Here is a 9868-nt window from a genome sequence, read left to right on the forward strand (position 1 = left end):
TTGTGTCGCAAAGGCACAACTTGTTTTGGCTTTGTGAAACATTGCATATCTTGAATTCTATGTTGAGTTAATAAAATGAATGATCAAGTTTTGAGCTAAAATTGAATCCAATACGATGGCTTAAGGCTTCATGTGGTTTGCCGAAGAAGTGAACCCATGGTTGCATAAAACTCACTTGAGGATAGTTAAATGAACAAATGATAAAGTTAACTTGTGCTTTTTAATGTGCTAAGAATGTTCTTTTTCATGTTTTCAAACTAAGGCTTGGATTGATATGTGGGTGTTTGCATAGCTCGTCGAGTTGAACTTGGTTACCTAGTTTGAACTTGACATAACATTAGTTTCTCTAATCTTTGCACTGATCATGAAACTACGGATGCTTTTGTGGTGACATCTTTTGGATAATTGAACAACATGATCACAACTTGCTTCACTCCCGGTGCTTGTGACATGAACTCACTTCGAGACTTTGTGCGTCTTTGAGTTACATTGTTTACTTCTTATAGTGCTTTTACATCTCTATTTCTTACAAGTGCTTTGTGATCTATATGTGAAGCTTTGTAGGCTTGTATTTTATTTGCACATATTTTGCATAGTCTGTTATCCTTGATGTTTGCATTGCTAAAGGGAGAGAAAATATGCCAAAAAATATTATGCACAAATATTCAACAAAGGGATGTGTTTTGGGGTTTTTGAGTTTTTCTTGCTCTTTTGAGGTTTTTTGGCTCGTCTTTACCTCTCTTAGGGCTTTTGCAACCTTTCTTATGCCAAGTGACATATTTTGCTCTTTCTCGAGTTTTTGATCACTTGGATGAGCTTATCTTGTTTTAATTTCTTCAAACTAAAATCTTTGTGTTTTGAGGGTTGTCAATGCACTCATCAAGGGGGAGATTGAGAGACCAAGTTAAAATGTGCCTTGGTTTACTTGTGATGAGTGATTGACATTGTCATTTATTTGGTTTGATGATCTTCGGTTTTGCATGAGCTTTGATGTGATTTGAATTGATTTGGGATTTCATTTTAGCATATTGATTATGGACTAATTGGAATTAGAGTTGGAGATATGTGTTTGCTTGTCTCATGGTGTACATGTGATGGATGCAACTTGGCGGTCGACGACGGGATGATCGGGGCCAAGCAGAGTGTTTGGTGCCAGACGATCAAAGAGGTCGAGCAGAGTCAAGGGTGATCCTAGCTGAACACGTGGAGATCAAGCAAAACATTGAAGGCGAATGGAGATGGCGTGTTGACAAATTCAAGCTAAGGGAATGCCGGTGCAAGTGACAAGGTGGCCCGAAGCAGCAGAAGCGGGAGAGACTTGCCGGCGGTCATGATCGCTTGACGGAGTACACATGTCGACATCGAAGCTCTTGATTAAGGTGTAAGCAAGGCGATGAATCACACTTTGAGAAGCGTGCAGGCGGTTTCGCGATTTGGCCTCAAAACTGTGGGAGGACTGGAGGAGTATGCGGCACCATCACGAAGCTTGCATCAAGGTGAAGCTAAGTCATGAAGGCGTTGCGGCCGTCCGATGAATGAAGAAGAAAATAGACCAAAATATCCTCAGTGGTATGTAGGAGTGTACTACAAGAGAGGAGTATTTTTGGGAAAAACTAGGAAACTTAAGAGCCAAGTTTCCTAAGCTTATAAATAGAGGGGTAGAGTTAGAGAGAGCTTTGAACCAACCACTTGAGCCCCCTTTTGTCTCTCATTTAAGAGCCTTAGAGCTAAGGTTTTAGATGAGAGAAGAATAAGTGCTTAGCCTATGTAATATGTGAGAGTTTTGAGAGATAAATTTTTGTAATCCGCCTAAAATAAGGCTGACCTCTTTGACTAATGAAGTTTATGTTTTTTGCATATGCTTGAATTCTCCTACTTCTAGTTTCCCTCTATTGGTTCCCTTGCAAGTTTGCAAGTTTTTCGGTTTTCGGTTTTGATGTTCGTTTTGGTTTTTGGGCTGCAATTTCAGCACCTTGTGAGATCATTCTTCTTGTTTCTAGAGACATAAAAACTCACATACGAGTGTATGCTCATGGGTCTTGAGTACTCTTACCTCTAGATCATCAACTTGGAGAGATTCTTTATCCGGTGATCTTTTCTTTGAGCTACAATTTTTCACCTTTACAGGATTGTTTTTCTTGATGCTATGGCTTAAACACTCACATACTCATGTATTTGAGTGGGTCTTGAGTCCCTACTTGCCACTGGACTATCATCTTAGAGGATAACCTTGTCTGGTGTCCATCTTCTCTAGTTTCTTTGAAAGTTGCGAGTTTTTATGCACAAAGACACATGGAATGGTCTTGAATGGAACATATGGTTCATATTCCATTCGTGGAGTTATGCTGCCATGGAACTAGTCTTCTTGTTTTGTCTCTCTGATTCTTTTGCTTCCGCTTGAGCGTTTTGAGGTGCGTTGGGTGAGAAATAGGAAAAGGCCATCTATTTTGAAAGAAATTTGTTGAGGATCCTATTTACCCCCCTCTAGTGGCCATTCTCGTTCCTACAGGATCGCTGTCATCGCTTTTGTCGTCTGCCATGAAGCAGAGGCCAGTGAAGTCATTGGTCTTCTTCTTGTTCTTTGCTTGCGGTTCATCCTTCTCCAAGCTCTCCTCATCTCTAGAGGATGTGTCGACGTTGCTAAAAGCCACCACGAACACCCTAGAAGCCGCCTTGGTCTCCTTCTTAGCCATCTTATCATGGTTCTTCTTGAATAAAGACTTCTTGTTCTTCTTCTTATGCTTATTATAGTCGTGATCGACGTACTCCCTCTTCTTGAGCTTGGGGCAGTCTGCCTTGATGTGGGTAGTGTCACCGCACTCGAAATATTTCTGGTCTTATTGTTGACCTCGTACTATTCTATTTGAACCTGAGCCGTACGAGCAGCATGGATCTCGTAGTTGAATCAACTACTTTCCATATTGCACTTCCTTGGCTTAGAAGATAAGGCTCTATGTGCACCTTTCGGTATGAAAAATCATTGCCATTAAATAACATAATCTTCCCACTTCTCTTCATATTATCTACGGATCACAAAGCCGGTTAAGGTCAATAAGTGATCAAATCGGTTCTGATACCAATTGTAGGACCGAGAATAGCGACTAGAGGGGGGTGAATAGGCGCCTAAATAAATTTCTTTTGAAATAGATGACCTTCTATTTTGTCACCCAACGCAACTCAAGAATAAAGCGTAACACAAAACATAACATAAACATAGAGCTCAACCTGGAAGATCCGTCTAGAACAGAACAAAAACTCAAAGAATTAAAAAACCAAACTTGAAGATCCAATCGAAGGTGGGTCTCATGGTTGGAATCAAACACTACGCTCAACAGCAAACCAATCCATAACTCATCCCATACAAAGTTTGGAACTTGAGAAGAAAGAATAAAAAAATCAAAGATAAGGTCATCGGTTGAAGAAATTTTTCAAGTTAATGATCTAGAGACAAGAGAGTTAAAGACACACAAGTATACACTCATATCTGATTTTTATGCCTCTAGCAACAAGAAAAATAACTTCACAAGGTGCTGAAATTTAGTCCAAAAACCAAAATGAAAATCACAACGAAACATCGAAAACTTACGAACTTGTAAGGGAACCAATAGAGAGAAACTAGAAGTAGGAGAATTCAAGCATTGCAAAATATAAACTTTATTACTCAAAGAGGTCAGCCCTATTTTAGATGTATTACAAATATTTTTCTCTTAAAACTCTCACCTATTACATAGGCTAAGCATCAATCCTCCTCTTCACTAAAATCCTAGCACAATGCACTCATATAGGTGGCACAAGAGGCTCAAATGGCCGGTTCATTCTCTTCCATAACCCTAGCCCTCTATTTATAGACCTAGAAAACTTGACCCCCAAGTTTCCTAACTTTTTCCTAAAATACTTCTCTCTTGTAATACACTTCTACTTACCATCGAGGGTATTTTAGTCTATTTTTTTCTTCATTCATCGAACGGTCACGGTGCCTTTACGACTTAACTTCATCTCGACGTAAGCTTCACAATAGTGCCACGTACTCTTCTAGTCCTCCTACAGTTTTGAGGCCAAACTGTGAAACCCTAGCACGATTCTCAAAGTGTGACTAGTCGCCACTTGCTTCCACCTGAAGCAAGTGCTCCGATGATGACGCGTGCCCTCCATCTTACGATCTTGACCATCGGTAAGTATCTCCTGCTCCCGATCCCTCGGGTCGTCTTGTCACTTGCACCAGCATCCCTTCGTTTGAATTTGTCAACATGCCATCTTCATCCTTCGTTTCATATTTTGCTTGACCTTCATGTATACAGCTAGGATCACCCTTGGCTCCGCCCAACCCTCCTTGATCGTCTGGCACTAAGCACCCACTTAGCTCTGATCACCCGCTCTTGACCGACAAGTTGCATCTGTCACCTGCACACCATGAAACAAGCAAACACATTTCTCCACACTCTAAACATCTCTAGGTCAGCACAAAATCAAAAACTTCAACTCAGAGCACATCCTGCAGAAAACGTGAACACCGGATGTTTCGGTGTGTTCTATTCATGAACTGGACCATCCGATGAGTGTAACACTATCTGTTTCAGGAAAACTTTGCTCTCTGCAAGAAAAGGTCTGGTGAAAGCTTCCAGTGATCTCATGTCTATCACTGGATAATACGATGTGTGATAATCCATCGAACCACCCTTCTACAACCACTTTGCAACAAAGGTCTGGTGCATTCTTCGGTGTTCACAATTACAGTATCAGACTATCCGGTGTACATAATCAAACTTAGCGCCAAAAATTCCCTCTCCGCAGAAAATATTCCGGCGCTCTCAAAGTCCATCAACAGACCATCCGGTATTTGCTTTCATTTCTACTTCAACACTGAAAATGCTCTGGTGATACCCTCCGGTGTAGCCACCACATTCACCAGACCTTCCAGTGCATTAATCTCTAATTTCGCCCGAAAAATTGCTCTCTACAAGAAATAGTCCGACGAATATACACTGCCCACACCGGAACTTCTGGTGAACACCGAAACTTCCGATGTGTATAATTTTTCTACGTACAGAGAAGAATTCGTCAATTCCAAACACTGTCAACTCGAGTTAAACATGAACAAGAATAAGCATCCACAAACACATGCTAACCAAATTCAAGACATATCAACTGTTATCAATGCTCATTACATGTAAACTAAGGTACTTCTCCACTTAGTTTCTCAGTTTCTATGATATGCATAATTTCACATCATTTTGCAATAGTCCCAGGCATTATATTGCCACTAGTTAATTAAGTATATTGATCATTTCAGGTAAAATTTATTGGTATATTCTCCAAATCCCTCTCTAATTGATATGTTTTTTTTTCTTGGCTGCATTATTTAGGCCATCTTGAGACCACTTTTTGTAGACAAAGTATTTCTTGTTCCAGTACGGTAGTAGTACAAACAAAAAAGTTACCAATGTTTTGCCAAATACTAGTCTTCAAGCTATTTAGGAATGTGGCGCTATTTGAATGATGTTGGCATGGTTGTAGTTTCAAACTTTCAATGATTAATCTACAGTTTTATCATCAGCTTGATCGCAAGACAGTACATTTGCTACTCCGATTAAATTATCTCCATCTCTCCAAAGTATCTTTTATTTTGTAATATATTTTCTTTATCCTTCGTTCCTTGAACACATCGTTAAAGGGCTCTGTGCATGATTATTTGTCTGCCCTTTTTCTACTGGATGAGCATATACAGTGTTTGCAAGTTGCCTAATCCAGTGAACATTTGTCATCACCTTCTTTTGTGTGTGCACATGGCTATGAGCACGTGCATGCAACCTTTTCCAAAGAACTTTACAAAGTAAGATCAGCTGTGTTAATTGGGCATATGTGTAAGGGCATTGCATGCAACCTTTTCCAAATAACTTTACAATATGATCACTTGTATTAATTGGAGTTACTTTTTTAACTATGCAGTTTCAGTGGCTGAGCCGATTGGTGCATTGTTATTGTCAGAGGCATGCGATATGGCAGCTTTTCATGTTATAAAAAGTTCATTTCTCCCTCCAGGTTTCAGGGGACTTAATTTTATCCCCCTGGTGTAGGGAATGTCAGGACAGCAGAATAGTGGTGGTTCCACCTCCTCTCGCTCTGATGGAAGTGAATATGATATTGTGCCTAAATCATACTCATCGACGCCCCGTAACTTCCCGTGTCGTCGATCATTCCTGTCAAAGCCAATCCATCCTCTTTCATTTCCAGAACATTCACTAGAAGGGCAAGAAACTCATAGTCCTGTTGCCACTGCAAGCGCCAACAATCCTCTGCGCCCTGAGTTCAAGGGAACAGGAGACTTTCGCTCTCCAGGTCTCATGGACTATAGCAAGTGGCTGTGGCAGTAGCAGTCATGGGGAGTCAGGAAATTGGAGCCTGCAAGTAGCATGGATCTTATTGATTTCTCAGAACGACCTGAAGCTGAACGAGCTGGACCACTGCGTCCTAATAATTTAATGGAGAAAACAAAGTGTGGCTTCTGCGATAAGCTTTTGACCAAGAGATCACCTTGGGGTTGTCGTCGAATTGTCCGTACTGGAGATTTGCCAGTTGCTGGTGTGCTATCATGCTGAGTTCTTAGATCATGTCGCAGAACTGAAGGGATTCTGTTCGCGATTCAGGATTCCTTTGCGAAGTGATTTTTGTTCTCTTTAATATTTTAATAGTTTTTCTTTATAGTTTCCGTTACGAATAGATTTTTAAGATCATTTTTTTCATAATAAAATTCTTTCTTTTCTCTTTACGAATCTCTTCGAAAGAAAATTATCGAAGAAGAGAGAAATAAAGAAAATAGGAATGAGAAAGAGAATAAAAAAGAATGAAACAAAGAGAAAATAGTTAGGAATAGTCCGAAGGGGCAGAAGCATGACCCTCCTTGTCCTGTGTGCGACAAGCTGGCTGGTAAAGATACCGAGCAATGGTCAATTTGCAGGTTAAAAAATGGATTCCCAAGATTACGTTCGCTAGGGGAAGGAACTTCTAGAGTTTGGCGCTGTGCTCAGGCCGGAGATTGTGTAGCTGGTGCCGTCCAGATGCCAAGATCAAGTGGCATTGGTCTGTTGAGTCGGGGTGGTCACAAGAGGCATGCCTTTTTGAAGGGAGAGCCTGGCAAAGACTGGACAGAAACATGAAAAAGTGCTTGCATGTAGCTTCCTAGTGCACTGCCGTATGTAAAGGTCAAGACCTTGCATTATGGCCTTGCTATGGTCACAAGGCGGATGTATCGATACATATATTGCTATGGTTTAACGGCCCGGCTAGAAATTGACATAGATACATACGCCTGTGTAGCTGACTAAATTTACCTCCATCAGTTATCAGGCATGCCACTTGTGCATAACGGCCTTAGATCTCTACATATTCTCCGTATGCGCTGAAATTGTTCCTGATGAAGTTGTATGTGCTGGAAATGTTAGAGTAAATAGCAGACAAACTGATCTCTGTAACTATGTGGGGATCTACGAGATTACCTCAATTCTCACCGTCTTTGCAATGTTGTGAATGTTGTGATGCATGCATGCAAGATTTGATGCTACACTGAGACTTCAGATATTTCAAATCGGTCGAATCATATATTTAGCTTCAAACATGAGCTCAACTTTTGAACCGTACCTGGGCTATTCTGTTGGATCTGCATGTAGAAGCACAAATTTAATTAACTAACCCGATCAAGACCGAATCTCAGAACTGGTAATTTTCATGTTCTTGTGAAACTTTAAGCAGATGATGCTTGGCTGTGAGCGTAAGTTGTACGCTCGGAGAACATTTTCACTGCATGTTTCCTGTCTAATTCTGGAGGGTTGCATGCAGGAGGCGTCCGAGCGGCCGCTGCTCCCGCCACTTCTCCGGGATCTCCAGGCTCACCGCTTGAACCAACCAAGAGCTCAATATAAACAGCAGCCGCTCCTGTGGTTCTGTGCTTCCTGCGTCCTTGTCTTCGTTCCTGTTGATCACATCCTATCAGCTGTCAAATGTCAAATTCCCTCTTTGCTCATGATCTCTTCTTGTTCTTGGCTATTACATCTTTGACTGTTGCGTGTTTTATGGCTCGGAATATTCGTTCTTGCAGATTTTGCTAGTTCCATGCAAGGAAACTCATGGTCCATCTTTTCTGTGGTTGTAGGAGTATGGCTGGAGAGAAGAAAAGCCATCCGCGGCTGAACGAGCGGATCATGTCGTCCCTCTCAAAGCGGTCTGTCGCCGCGCATTCCTGGCATGACCTTGAGATAGGTGAACACATGTGTTTGCATTTCAGCATACTCTGAAGGTTCATACAAGCTGATGCTTTGAATTCTCAAAATGCCAGGACCTGGCGCCCCTCAGGTTTTCAATTGTGTAAGCACCATATCCTCCTGTTTTTCTTGCCATCCTGGGCGACGTAAAGCGTGTACATTGCTTTCAGATGCACCAAAAATGAAGACCTTCCATGCTTGCAGGTTGTTGAGATCACAAAGGGGAGTAAAGTGAAGTATGAGCTTGACAAGAAGACTGGACTTATCAAGGTACACATATCTTTCTCGAAATTCAAGCTTTCCGGTGTACTATTTTAACCAGCTAAGAGAAAGACTGATCATTTTATTCTGATGCAACTAACTGAGAATCTGACAAGTTGTCTCACTAGGTTGACAGGGTGCTGTACTCATCTGTGGTCTATCCGCACAACTACGGTTTCATACCACGCACGCTTTGTGAGGATGGAGATCCAATGGATGTGCTGGTGTTGATGCAGGTCACCCTGGCTTACTGCTTTTTGCTTTATCTGACCCACTTAGTGATGTAGGTTATGTTTGGGCCTCTGAGGTTATCCTGTAACTCGCTTAGAACGAACAGGAACCGGTGATACCTGGTTGCTTTCTTCGAGCTAGGGCCATTGGCCTTATGCCTATGATTGATCAGGCATGATACACTTTACGAATTTTTCTTGCAAACTTTCCCATCTGACATTATGTTGGCTTAATGGTGTATTTGCCCATGCAACGATTAGGGTGAGAAAGATGACAAGATAATTGCAGTTTGTGTTGATGATCCTGAATACCGCCACTTAACCGATCTCAAGGAGCTGTCTCCCCACCGCCTTAATGAAATTCGTCGCTTCTTTGAAGACTGTACATTCCTGTTCTTTCCAAATTTGTCTGATTTACTATAATTATAGCACTGCAATTGCTCTTAAAGCGCTGAAATTTCTTTCGCATTTTGTGTTTCCAGACAAAAAGAATGAGAACAAGGAAGTTGCTGTGAACGAGTTCTTGCCACCGATCACTGCGCTGGAGGCCATTCAGTACTCCATGTGAGTTTTCCTGGAACAAGCTGATAATGCGCACCTTTCAGTTGTTCAGTCAGAAACTGGTGATGCAAATGCATCTGCCATAAAATGATGAAATGAGATCTAAAACCTTCAATTATTTATTTCATTTTCTGTCTACTTCCGTCAAATCTGTTCACCTTTCCTGTAAATAGAAAAAATTAGCATTCACAAAGGATGTCAATTGGAGCTGATAAAAAAATTGTATAATTTATCTCAAAATGACCCCATCTCATTTTTAACCTATGTGCTGTTGTTTCAGGGACCTATACGCTGAATATATCCTGCACAGTTTGAGGCGCTAGAACTTGTTTCGAGATGGAACAATCCCTCTCCTAGTCTCGGGGGGCAAAGAAGCAATAATCAGTGTCCTGGTCTTTGTTTCAGGAGCCATTTTTGCAGTACATATATTTGAATAAAGGGATAATGTTATTCTTCTGCACATCTTTGCAGAATATTTGAATCAAAGGATATTGCTACACTTATGCATCTTTTTTTAAATACATGAATCAAGGAATAATGATATGAATTACTGTACTTTGA

General features: G+C 41.1%; 1 protein-coding gene and 1 pseudogene across 1 annotated transcript; both read left to right on the top strand.

The window, feature by feature from the left end:
- The window catches only part of LOC133907171 (uncharacterized), a 34801-nt pseudogene extending 27647 nt beyond the window's left edge, over nt 1-7154 (top strand).
- Nucleotides 7155-8035: 881 nt separating this feature from the next.
- LOC133907649 (soluble inorganic pyrophosphatase 1-like) lies at nt 8036-9630 on the top strand. Its single transcript, XM_062349721.1, has 8 exons — nt 8036-8253; nt 8330-8358; nt 8460-8525; nt 8645-8752; nt 8854-8919; nt 9008-9128; nt 9229-9310; nt 9588-9630. The coding sequence occupies exons 1-8, from the start codon at nt 8121-8123 to the stop codon at nt 9628-9630; spliced, it is 648 nt and encodes a 215-aa protein (XP_062205705.1). The 5' UTR covers nt 8036-8120.
- Nucleotides 9631-9868: the final 238 nt, after the last annotated feature.

This window comes from Phragmites australis, chromosome 24 (assembly GCF_958298935.1).
Source record: "Phragmites australis chromosome 24, lpPhrAust1.1, whole genome shotgun sequence".
In the NCBI taxonomy this organism is placed as follows: Eukaryota; Viridiplantae; Streptophyta; class Magnoliopsida; order Poales; family Poaceae; genus Phragmites; species Phragmites australis.